Genomic DNA, 13,203 nt, shown 5'->3' with positions numbered 1-13,203 from the left:
ATTCATCCTTTGGCTCCTACCAGAGTCAGCTGCTGGGCTGTCAGTTCTTCTCCAAGAAACGGTCACTTCCACACTTCCCTCTGCTCTGTATTCCAGCCCCAACTCTTGTAAATTGAGAAGGCTTACGGTTAACTAAATTTAATCTTTAAAACTAAATGGAAGAGCATGCACTAGTAACAAATGAATTTCCATTTTTAAAGGGAAAAAACCCTAAAACTAAAACTAGAACATTGCTTTCAGGAAGAATATTCTGTACAACACAAATCCCTAGACCAGGCATTGTATAGAGTGCTCAGAATGTTTCCTACTCTTATTAATAGTAAAGCTAAAAATACCTTGCATTTATGCAGTACTTTCAACTTTTTAAAAATATATATTTTATTGACTATGCTATTACAGTTGTCCCATTTCCCCTACTTTATTCCCCTCAGCCCTGCACCCCCATACAACCCTCATTCTCACTACCTTAGTTCATGTCCATGGGTCATACATATAAGTTCTTTGGCTTCTACGTTTTTCTATACTATTCTTTTTTTTTTTTATCTTTAGAGAGGAAGGGAAGGAGAGAAGGAGGAAAATATCAATGTATGGTTGCCTTTCATGAGTCCCCTGCTGGGAGCTGGCCTGCAACCCAGGCATGTGTCCTGACTGGGAATCAAACCGCAATCGTGTGGTTCTCAGGCCTGTGCTCAATCCATTGAGCTACACCAGCCAGGGCTCTATACTATTCTTAACCTCCCCCTGTCTATTTTCTACTTGCCATTTATGCTTCTTATATTCCCTGCACCTTTTCCCCCATTCTCCCCCTCTACCTCCCCACTGATAACCCTCCATGTGATCTCCATTTCTGTGGTTCTGTTCCTGTTCTAGTTGTTTGCTTAGTTTGTTTTTTTATTTTTATTTTTTTAGGTTTGGTTGTTGAGAGTTGTGAGTTTGTTGTCATTTTACTGTTCATATTTTTTATCATCTTCATTTTCTTAGATAAGTCCCTTTAACATTTCATATAATAAGGGCTTGGTGATGATGAACTCTTTTGACCTGACCCGATCTGGGAAGCACTTTATCTGCCCTTCCATTCTAAATGAAAGCTTTGCTGTATAGAATAATCTTGGATGTAAGTCCTTGCCTTCATGACTTGGAATACTTCTTTTCAGCCCCTTCTTGCCTGCAAGGTTGCTTTTGAGAAATCAGCTGATAGTCTGATGGGAACTCCTTTGTAGGTAACCCTTTCTTGTCCTCTTGCTGCTTTTAAGATTCTCTCCTTGTCATCTGGGGTAATGTAATTATGATGTGCCTTGGTGTGTTCCTCCTTGGGTCCCACTTCTTTGAGACTCTCTGAGCTTCCTGGACTTCCTAGAAGTCTATTTCCTTTGCCAGATTAGGGAAGTTCTCCTTCATTATATTTTCAATTTCTTGCTGTTGTTCTTCTCCTTCTGGCACCCCTATGATTCAGATGTTGGAATGTTTAAACTTGTCCTGGAGGTTCCTAATTTTTTTAAATTCTTGTCTCTTCATTCTTTTCTGATTGAATGTTTCTTTCTTCCTTCTGGTCTAACCCATTGATTTGAGTCCTGGTTTCCTTCCTGTCACTGTTGGTTCCCTGTATATATTTCTTCATTTCACTTTTCATAGTCTTCACTTTTCCCTCTATTTTTACAACCATACTCAACCATTTCTGTGAGCATCCTGATTACCAGTGTTTTGAACTCTGCATCTGACAGGTTGGTATCTCTTCATTGCTTAGTTGTATTTTTTTCTGGAGTTTTGATATGTTCTTTCATTTGGACCATTTTTTCGTTTCAGCACACTTGTTATGTAGTAAGGAGCAGAGACTTAGGCATTCACCAAAATGGGGCAACCCAAGTTGCTGCCTTGAACTGCTGTATATGGGGGAGGGGTCTGAGAGGGAAGATTAGTGCTTGCTCAGCTCTCGGCCAGCTTTCAGTCACTTCCTCTGTTACCCACAAGCAATTGGACCCTGCTGGTGCTGATTCCCAGGTGGGTGGGTTTGTGTATGTTCTAGGACCCTGTTGGTCTCTCCAATGAACTCTCCTGTGAGGCTGGGAGTTTCTCCTACCTCCACAACACCCACAGGTTTCTTTCAATCAGAGGTTTTTGAGGCTTCATTTCCCCATGCTGGAACCCTGGGTTGTTTGGTCTGTCTCACTGCCCAGTTGTTCCTCCTGGTTTATCCACATGCAAATGTGGGATGGCAAGCTGCTGCCTCACCTGCCCTGCTCCACCCCAGTCCTCCAGCTGCCACTCTGCAGTGAGTCCTTTCCACCCAGCTGCCCATCTCTGCCCCTCCTACTGGTCTGGATGAATGTTTCTTCTTTAACTCCTTGGTTGTCAGACTTTCATACAGTTCGATTTTTCTGGCAGTTCTGGTTGTTTTTTGTTTTTAAATTTGTTCTTGTCTTTCTTTTGGTTGTGTAAGGAGGCGCAGTGTGTCTACCTACACCTCCATCTTGACTGGTAGTTGCCTTCAACTTTTTAAAGCCATCATCTACTTTAACTCTGGAAAAGACCTTTAAGGAAAGGCAGAATATCCCCATTTTGCAAAGGAAGAAACAAGACCTGGAGAGGTTGAAGGTCATGCTTAAGGTCCTATATTATGCAGGACTGGAAGTGGTTCTCTGTATATGTTCAGCTCTGGATTAGCTGATTCTGTTCTGGTTTCTCTTTCTCTCAGGTTACCAAAGATTGTTTCCCTATAACTTTCTGAAACTGAAAGACAGCTACTGTCTTCAAATCTACATAAAGAAATCATTATTTTTAGCCTTCCTGCATAATATTAAATATTATTTCAATGAGTTATATTTAAAATTATTTGCACTTTATTTAAAACTAAGAAAAATTTATATTTTAAATGTTGTGTTTAAATGCTCAGGTTTCTTAAGAAAATATTTTTTCTAAAAATATATTTTAATGATGGAAAAAATAAAGTACTAGTTCATCTTTAAAACTTTTAGTCTTCAGTATGATAAATGTGACATTTTTCTCATTAATTTTAGGGTGATGACACTTTGTTTATTCCCATCCATGCCTATCCTGTCATGAACACACTGGATTTTCCCTCATATATAAATCTATCAAATGTTCCACTTGGTGAAAGGTAAGTTACCAAAATGAATTACCAAATGTCATAGGATGTGAAAAGTTACGAGATAATATATAAAAACTTACAGCTGTATTTTTTCTAAAAAAAAAAGGTTATCTTTCTAGCTGAGTTAGACCTGACTTGTAATTGCAAAGAGAAAAAAACACCAAAGAAAGTCAAAATATTATAAGCAAGAAAGGGAATTAATTGGGTCATTTAACTGAAAGGTGCAAGATGAATCTTCAAGCATGGCTGGGTCTGGGAGTTCAAAGCAGGTTTCAAGAACCTGACTTTTCCCATATCTTGATTTTCTCCGGGCTTCTTTATCAGCCTCTTCAGGGGGGCAGCACAGCTGCCAGGAGCTCCAAATACTATTGGCATCCTGAATGGTTGGAGGGGCTGGAGGGTTTGGGGGTATTTAAGCAAAAGTCTCAGACTCTTATTGGACCAGCTGACTGGATCAACTGACTCTTATTGGACCAGCTTGGAGCTCATGCCCATCTATTAATCAACACTTGTTTTTAAATGAAGGGGGAAATGAATACAGGAATGACAAAGACAATAGATAGTCACCATAGAAGCCAAATTTTGGATTCCTGCTCCTCCTTGTTGGGAAAATAGTTGATGATTCCAATTGTAATTTAAGATATGTCTTGTTTCTTCAGTAAATATTTATTTAATATCTACTGCCAGGCATAATGCTCTGTCCCTAGAGATATAAAGAAGATGGGTATTATGCTATTAGATATCGAGATATAATGGCCATGCCAGTTGTTAGAATATTGAAATGATTCTTTGCTGGTTGGGAAATATATTCTGTCCTGAGCCTCACCCCACCCCTCTATCCCAGCTCCCTGGCCCTCTGTCCTACCACCCCCTTGCCCCACAGTGGTTCAGCAGTTTGAGGGGAGGCTCCTGCAGGGCCTGGCTCCAGCCTCTTTACCCATTCTAACTGAGCTCTACCTGCAAAGGCTCCACTGAACAGCCAGTCCTGATTCTGAAGGGCTTAGAGTCTAGGGGGACAGAATTATGTCATCGATTAACTACACTAATTACTAAGTGCTGTCATAGAGGTATACATAGGTTCTTGTGTAGGCCCAGAAGAGTGAGTGCAAACTTGATTGGAGGAATGGGGAAAGTCCTCACTCATATGGGGGTGACATGTGGTTATCCTCAGAGGACATCATGGGGTGGGCTGTGAAGATGACATTCCAGGCATATTCAAAGCATGGTGGCAGCAGAGAGCATGGCTACATCCTGTAGGTGTTGAAGGGCCACTGAAGGATTTTAATCCACCCAATAGCTGGTAAATATATGATACCTCTTGATGTAGGCCCAGATGGTAAGCAAAGGCTTTGGGCTTCACCATGCTCTGCAGGAAAGACAAATTCAAGTGCCCACATGCAGCACTGCACAGGGAGGGAATTACAAATTGCTAGAGTTAGAGAGAGGGACAACTGAACCCTTGTGGAGGTAGAAGGGGTGCTGATGTATGTGAGTTCCAGGACTATTCTTTTTTCATGCTATCTGTTGTTCTTGAGTGAAACCCCCAAATTTAGATCTGGAACAATTGCCTTGGTTCAGCTGATGTGTGACCTTCTTCCCTCATCCCACACATGAGCTTCTTGACCTTCCTATGAGCTTCTGACTCTTAACAACTCTTTAAGAATTATAAATTAATAATGTATACAGAATATATACTAATCAGAACAAATTATTAATAAAATAATGAATAATAGTTTTAAGACATAAAACATTACCAGTAATTTTGCAACAATTATTCTGAGTTTTGTGATAATCACTTTTTGATTTTAATAGTTTTGACACACATGTATGTAGCCCTAAACAATACATGTTTAGCTTTGCCAGTGTTTTATATTTACACAAATGGAATCATACCCTATGTAAGTTCTTTTGTAACTTGCTTTTTTTTCATTCAGTATTACATTTTTGTGGTTCAGCCATATTAATTCATATAGCTGTAGTGTCTATTATATGGATTTTTTCTCTGTTCTACTGCTAATGGGCATATGGTTTTTTTTTTTTTTGCTTTGCCCAACACTACTGTTGTATATCTTTGTACATGGCCTGCAGCACATATTGTAGAGTTTCTCCTGGGTATATACCTAGAAATGAAATTGCAGGTTCAGCAAAAAATTTGTTGTTACTGTCTAATGTCAAATTAGTTTCCAAAAGGTTGTAGCCATTCTCAGACTCACCTGCAGTGCATGACAACTTGTTTTCCTACATCATGGCCAACAATGGTTATTTTCGTACTTGCACAGTTTGGATGACATGTGTTCTTGGCTCCTTGTTCTTTCGTTTTCTGTTTATTTTCTCCAAAATGTTCTGCCAGAACTCTATCCCAGTGTTTCCTCCCTCTGACTCATCAGTCCTTTGTGTCTTCACCTGGCCTTCTTGGTATTAAGTGGTGTGTACAGGGACCCCAAGACTCACTTAACAAAGGTGAGTCTCTCCTGATGGGACCCACTTACTCTGCACATTTTGATTCCTTCACCTATTTTCTTTAAATGGGTGAATATAGAAATTTTTTACCAAAACTGAAGTGGCAGGAATCATCTAACTTTCTAATTCATCTTCCTCCCTCCCTTCCTTTCACCTTCTTTCTTTCCTTCCTTCCTTCCTCTCTCTCCTTTCCCACACATCTCTCTCTCATTCTTTTCTTTCCCCTCCCTCCCCCTTTTCTCTCTTTCTTTTTTTTCCTCCCTCCCTTCCTCTCTCTCTCACTCTCTCTCCCTCTCTTCCTCCCTTCCTCCCTCCCTCTCTCTCCACAAATTACTTTTTTGCTGGGACCATAAACCATGCTTATGAGAACAATGGCTTAATGAACTGATGAACATGATACGCCTTAAAATGCAAACCTCAGTCTTGGTTCTTAAAACATAAATCTATCAACTTCCCTAGAGGGTTTTCAGAGTTATTTTGCATATAATTTTCTTCATTTGAAATCAGAATGAACATTTCAGCTAAACAGTTTTAAACTGAATTCTGTATAATGATATAATATTTTTTTAAATCTTTCAAAAGATAACTGTGCTACTTTTTTTTATCTTGCCAACATTCTGGCAGCCAGCAGTGCCTTCCCAAGACTTTATGCATTTTATTTAATAGATTTTTGCCAACATTTAACTATCCATACCATCTTAGGCTGCACTCAATCCAGAATGTTTGGTAGCAGGACAGGGGTGAGTATGTAAATGGATTTTCACATGAAATGTCCCCTACTAATCTTAGCCTGCCTTGCAGAATGAAGGTATCATTTGGGGAGATTCTTTATTCAGCATTTATTCATTCAAGAAATCTTGACTGAATGCCAACTATGTGTTAGGCACAATGTTAGGTATTAAGGATACAGATGGTTAAGACCTGATATCATGATTACAAAGATAATTATAATGTCTAATTCAGTGTATACTGAGGAAGGACACCTAATGTAGTTCAGTGGGAGGGGAGTTAGGGACAGATGAGATGGGGAAGCTCAGACAAGACTTCCTAGAGGAGAACATGTGTGAACTGAGTTTTGAAGGATGACCATAAATCAGCCAGCAGAAGAAGGGAGCATAATAAGAGAGAACAAGGATGTTTCAGATGGTGCTGTACCTTGGGCAAAGTCAGAGATGTGAAATGGCACAGACATTTGGGCCTGTATAAAAAATATTTGTGTGACTGGACATGGGTTGCAAGAGCTAGGTAGGGGAAATAGGGAAAGGGCTGAGAAAAATAGGCTTTTCTGGGATTTATTGATTTTACCCTGAGGCCATTACTGAAAGATATAAGCAGAGAAATGGCATAGTCATCTCTACCTTTTAGAAATTTTACTTTGGTGATCCATGCAGAGAAGTAGAGGGGGGTGGCCAGGACTGCTGCGGTGAGCCAGGCACAGGACAACAGAGCACCTGGACTCTTCAAAAATAAGCAATGAGGGGGCTTCCGATCAGGGTGGCAGTGTAGGTAAACATGGTACTTACATCCTCCCACAACCACATCAAAATTATAGCTAAACTACAGAACAACCACCACTCACAACTGCCTGAAATCTAGCTGAACAGAAGTCCTATAACTAAGGATACAAAAAAGAAGCCACATAAAGACTGGTAGGAGGGGCAGAGATGCTAAGCTGGCTGATGCCACACCCACATGTGGCAGATAAAAATCAGAAGGGATATCTCAGTTGTAACCTCTGTGGAGTGAGGGGTCTCAGGCCCATAACAGGACCCCCATTCCAGTGTTCCAGTGCCAGGAAGAGAACTACCCATAACTTCTGGCTATAAAAACCAGCAGGAATTGTGGCTGAGTGAGATGAATGGCAGCTGGAGTCCCAGGCATTCCTCCTAAAGGGGCCATGTACAGACTTATTCAGACTCAATCCCTCTGTACTCCCGCTCTGGGGCAGCAGTTTGAAGGCACCAGGGACATTCAGAAAGAAACAGAATTCTCTGGCATCAGGGTAAAGGTAAGAGAGGAAACTTTGTCCCAGACAGAAGTGCTGGCAGAGGCCACTGTTCCTTTGCTTATTCCTTTTTCCCCAGCAGGTGGGTATTGTAACAGTCTCCATCACCCTGGCTAACACTATTTGCCTCACCCTAGTAATTCCGTCAGTCCCCACCCCACCCAACATCTGGGCCCAGTCAATACCTTTCCAGTGGCTTTTCTATACCATGGCTGATCTTAGCTTATGCTGTGGACTGCCCTAAAATGTCTGAAGCAGCAATTGGCCTTCATATGCCATGTATTAAATACTAGCAGCAGCCAGCCTTGGTTCATAGCTTAGCCTCTCCTGGGAACCTACAAGTCCAACATGAGTAGTAGCCATCTTCAGATAACTTTGTAGCTTATGCCAGGTAGCCCTGGGCAAGGCACAGGTGGTGACTGACCTCAACCTGTACCTCCTGGGGTACCCCAGAACCAGCACACACAGTGGACAGCTTCAGACAATGTAAAAGCACCACCCAACCACCTCCACCAAGGGTCACACACAGAGAACAGACTTAACAGGCACCAGAGACCTGCTGAAGTAACTCCTGTTCCATGGAGTTGGCCCCTGCACAGCTGATCCTCCAAGGCAGTGGCAGCTAGTCCTTGCAGCCAGTCTGCCTGGGGATAAAACTCTCCCATTGAGGTGCCAACAACAATAAAGTCTCAACTACAATGGGAGGGTGTATACAGCCCTCATGGGTGCACACCTGGAGTGCCCAGCTTGGATAAGCACGAAGGCTGTGTCACTGGGCCTACAGGATACCTACTAAATAAACCCACTTTGCCAAGCCTCGGAGTTGTAGGAGCTCTGCTTAGTACATAGAAACAGCACTGGTCAGGTAGCTCAGTTGATTGGAGCATCACCAAAAGGTACACCAAAAGCTTACATGTTTGATTCCTAGTTGGAGTACATACAGAAGGCAACCTGTTGATATTTCTGTCTCACACTGATGTTTCTGTCACTTCCTCCCTCTCTAAAATCAACAGAAACATATCCTCAGGTGAAGATTAAAAAATACATAGAAACAAACACAGGGAGGCAGCCAAAATAAGGAGGCAAAGAAATGTGTCCCAAATGAAAGAATAAGAAGAAACTCCAGGGGAAAAAAACTAAACAAAATGAAGACAAGTAATCTCCTAGATACAGAGTTCAAAACACTGGTTATAAGGATGCTCAATGAATGTAGGGGAAGAATATATGAACTTAGTGAGAACTTCAGCAATGACATAGCAAACATAAAAATAGAGATAAAATACAAAAAAGAACCATCTGGAAATGAAGAATACTAACTGAAATAAGAATACATTAGAGTGGAGTGCGTAAAGCAGATGATCAAAATGAGAATTGGAAGACAAGGAAGCAGAAATTACCCAGTTAAAACAGCAAAAAAAAAAAAAAAGAAATCTAAAAAAGTGAGGATAGTATTAGGAGTCTCTGGAACAATTTCAAACACTCCAACATTTGTGTTGTTGGGTTGCCAGAAGGAAAAGAGGGAGCAAGGAATTATCACATACGTGAAAGAATAATGACAGAAAACTTCCCTAACCCAGTAAAGGAAGTAGACACACAAGTTCAGGAAGCACAAATAAACCCAAAGAGGCCCACACCAAGACACACCGTAATTAAAATGCCAAAGATTAAATATAGAAAATCTTAAATGCAGCAATAGAAAAGCAGTTGGTTACTAACAAGCACACTCTTATAAGACTGTCAGCTAATTTTTCAGTAGGCCAGAAAATATTAGCACAAAATATTAAAAATGATGAAGAGCAAGGATCTACCACTAAGCTTACTCTTTAAAGCTATCATTTAGATTCAAAGGACAGATGACTTCCCAGACAAGAGAGATCTAAATGAGTTCATTACCGCCAAACCAGTATTACAAGAAATGTTAAAGGGACTTCTTTTTTTTTTAAGTATGTTTTATTGATTATGCTACTACAGTTGTCCCACATTTTTTCTCCCCATTACCGCCTCCACCCTGCATCCTTCCTTCCTCCAGTATCACCCCCCCCACCCTTAGTTTATGTCTGTGGGTCATACATTTAAGTTCTGTGGTTTCTCCATTTCCTATTCTATTCTTTTCTTTTTCCTTTTGTTTTTTTCATATTTTATTCACACACCCTTTCCCATAACAAAATGTGCTGGTCATTGTCAGTGGCTCCCCATCGCTCCTGCCTCCTTCAATTTTTTTTTTACTTTTTTAAAATATATTTTATTGATTATGCCATTATAGTTGTCCTATTCCCCCCTTTCATTCCCCTCCATCCTGCACAGCTCCCCCATTCCCCCACTTTAGTTCATGTCCATGTATCACAAGTTCTTTAGCTTCTACATTTTCCATACTATTCTTGCCCTCCCCCTGTCTATTTTCTATCTACCAGCTATGCTACTTATTCTCTGTACCTTCTCCCCCCCTCTCCTCCTCCCACTTCCCAGTTGCTAACCCTTCATGTGATCTCCATTTCTATGGTTCCTCTCCTGATCTAGCTGTCCTCTTAGTTTGCTTTTGTTTTAGGTGTGGTTGTTAGTAACTGTGAGTTTGCTGTCCTTTCACTGTTCATCTTTTTTATCTTCTTTTTCTTTGATAAGGCCCTTTACCATTTCATATAATAAGGGCTTGGTGATGATGAACTCCTTGAACTTGACCTTATCTGAGAAGCACTTTATCTGTCCTTCCATTCTAAATTAAAGCTTTGCTGGATAGAGCAATCTTGGATGTAGATATTTGGATTTCATGACTTGGAATACTTCTTTCCAGCCCTTCTTGCCTGTAGGGTCTCTTTTGAGAAATCAGCTGACAGTCTGATGGGAACTCCTTTGTAGGTGACTGTCCCCTTATCTCTTGCTGCTTCTAGGATTCTCTCCATTTTAATCTTGGCTAATGTAATTATGATGTGCCTTGGTGTGTTCCTCCTTGGGCCCACCTTCTTTGGCACTCTCTGAGCTTCCTGGATTTCCTGGAAGTCTATTGCCTTTGCCAGATTGGGGAAGTTCTTCTTTATTATTTATTCAAATAAGTTTTCCACTTGTGGCTGTTCCTCTTCTTCTTCTGGCACCCCTATGATTTGGATGTTGGAATTTTTAAAGATGTCCTGGAGGTTCCTAAGCCTCTCCTCATTTTTTTTTTTGAATTCTTATTTCTTCATTCTATTCTGTTTGGTTGTTTCTTTCTTCTGGTCCACTCCATTGATTGGAGTCCCAGTTTTCTTCCCATCACTGTTGCTTACTTGTACATTTTCCTTTATTTCACTTAGCATAGCCTTCGTTTGTTCATCTAATTTGCAAGCATATTTAACCAGTTCTGTGAGCATCCTGATTACCAGTGTTTTGAATTGTGCATCTGATAGGTTGGCTATCTCTTCATCACTTAGTTGTATTTTTTCTTGAGCTTTCATCTGTTCTTTCATTTGGGCCATTTTTTTTTTGTCTGGGTGCACCTGTTATGTAGTAAGGGGTGGAGCCTTAGGTGTTCACCAGGGCAAGGCAACCCACTTCACTGCATTGTAACACTGTATGTGGGGAGGGATTGGAAAGGGAACAATGCCGCTTCCTCTGCTCTGTGACAGTTTTCAGTCACATTCTAGGACCCATTGGGTCTCTCCAATGAACTCTCCTGTGAGGCTGGGAATTTCTCCTGCTGCCACAACCCCCACAGGTTTTTATAGACAGAGGTTTTAAGGCTTTATTTCCCTGTGCTGGAAACCTGGGTTGTGTAGGCTATCTCACTACCCAGTTGTTCCTCCTGGCTTATCTGCATGCAAATGTGGGACTGCCTGGTTTGCCAGCCACAGCCTTGATGGGTCCGTCAGCCACTGCCTTTCCTGCCCTGGTCCTCCAGCTGCTACCTTGCCGTGAGTCCTCTCTACCTGGCTTCCCACCTCTGCCCCACCCCCACCAATCTGGCTGAATGTTTCTTCTTTAACTTCTTAATTGTCAGACTTCCACAGAGTTCAATTTTCTGTCAGTTCTGGTTGTTTTATGTTTTTTTGTTTTGTTTTAATTTTTTTAATTTTAATTGTTGTTCAAGTACAGTTTTCTGTCTTTCACTCCCATCCCAGCCCACCCCCCCCAGTGCTCCCCACCTCCCTCCCATTTCCACCCCCCCCTTAGTTTTTGTCCATGTGTCCTTTATACTTGTTCTTGTAAATTCTTCCCCTTTTCCCCTGAAATTCCATCCCCTCTCCCCTCTGGTCACTGTCAGCCTGTTCTCTGTTTCAGTTTCTTTGGTTATATTTTGCTTGCTTATTTGTTTTGTTGTTTAGGTTCCTGTTAAAGATGAGATCATATGGTATTTGTCTTTTACCACCTGGCTTATTTCACTCAGCATGATGCTTTCCAGTTCCATCCATGCTGTTGCAAAGGGTAGGAGTTCCTTCTTTCTTTCTTCTGCATAGAATTCCATTGTGTAAATGTGCCATAGTTTTTGGATCCACTCATTTACTGATCAGCACCTAGGTTGTTTCTGTTGTTGTCCTTCTTTTGGTTGTGCGAGGAGACACTGTATGTCTACCTAAGCCTCCATCTTGGCTGGAAGTCTGCTAGTGTATGTGGTAGTTCTATGTTTAACATTTTGAGGAACTGCCAAATTTCTGTCCAAAGTGATTGTACCATTTTTCATTCTTACCATCAATGAATGAAAGTTCCAATGGCACTTATATTTTAAGTGACAGAGTAAAGGAACCATTTCTCCACCTAAGAAAATATACTGTACATTATGGAAAAGAACAAAGGTGACAGGACAACAAATTCATCAGAAGGAAGATTCAGAAGGGTGTGTTTTCTCTTCGCATATAGAACTGATTCAGATAAAATAGCCAGAAGTTGTAGGATTTGCATTAAATACCACTAAGTTTAGTTTCTTACTTTGAAGTTGCTCTGGGGAGAAGCAGCTGTTGTCTGAGTACAGCCTCTCTGAGGAGTGGATAGCACTTCAGTACATTTCCACAAGGTCATGAAATGGACTTGTATATATTTATCAACTATTTTCATTGGCTGGATTTGATGCTTGTAAATTTTCCTTACTGAGATAATTTCCATATGGACATTTGACAGCTATCTATAAACAACCTTGGTGGCTTAAAATCTGGTGAAATGCACTTTGACAGCTTCTGTGAATAACAGAAAGTGGCATTCCAGTTTATGTCCAACATCTCTAAGTCAAACACTGTGGGATGCAGAGGGCTTTCAGCTTTCTTTCCTTTCTATAGGTTGAAACTGTGCCTTATAACTAGGTAAGCCTAACCATCATGGCTGGTTAAATTTTCTAATCATTACCCTTCTTATATACACAAGTAAATAAAAACATGCTTATGTTAGGTACTGAAATTTTATGTCTTTCCATCCCATGGTTTTAGGATGATTTGTGTGAATTTATTACACTCTGTGGTTTCTCTAGCAATGTCTACCTGGCACCAAATAACTGCTTGAAATTTAAAGCAAATCCAGGTAATTGACCAGTTGTTCTCTCTATGTGGCATCACTGATCCTCCTTTGCACCAAGCTGCCTCTGTTGACCAATTGATTAGTGTGCTATAGACAAGCTGACATGAAAGCCACCTGGGTCCTCCCCTGGAATCCCCTTCACTTCCCCATTTCCTCTCTA

The 13,203-nt window shown here is 40.9% G+C and overlaps 1 protein-coding gene across 1 annotated transcript in view; it reads left to right on the top strand.

Annotated features, from left to right (window-relative positions):
* Positions 1-13,203, top strand: part of CFAP221 (cilia and flagella associated protein 221) — a 112,020-nt gene that overhangs the window by 22,843 nt on the left and 75,974 nt on the right. Inside the window, exon 6 of the mRNA XM_037146232.2 lies at positions 3,015-3,115. Coding sequence (XP_037002127.2) covers positions 3,015-3,115 — 101 coding nt within the window. The remainder of the gene's footprint in view (positions 1-3,014; positions 3,116-13,203) is intronic.

This window comes from Artibeus jamaicensis, unplaced genomic scaffold (genome assembly GCF_021234435.1).
Source record: "Artibeus jamaicensis isolate MK-2021 breed Jamaican fruit bat unplaced genomic scaffold, CSHL_Jam_final contig_463, whole genome shotgun sequence".
Classification (NCBI taxonomy): domain Eukaryota; kingdom Metazoa; phylum Chordata; class Mammalia; order Chiroptera; family Phyllostomidae; genus Artibeus; species Artibeus jamaicensis.
Note: the sequence above shows the minus strand (reverse complement) of the source record. Positions and strands in the feature narration are given on the sequence as shown.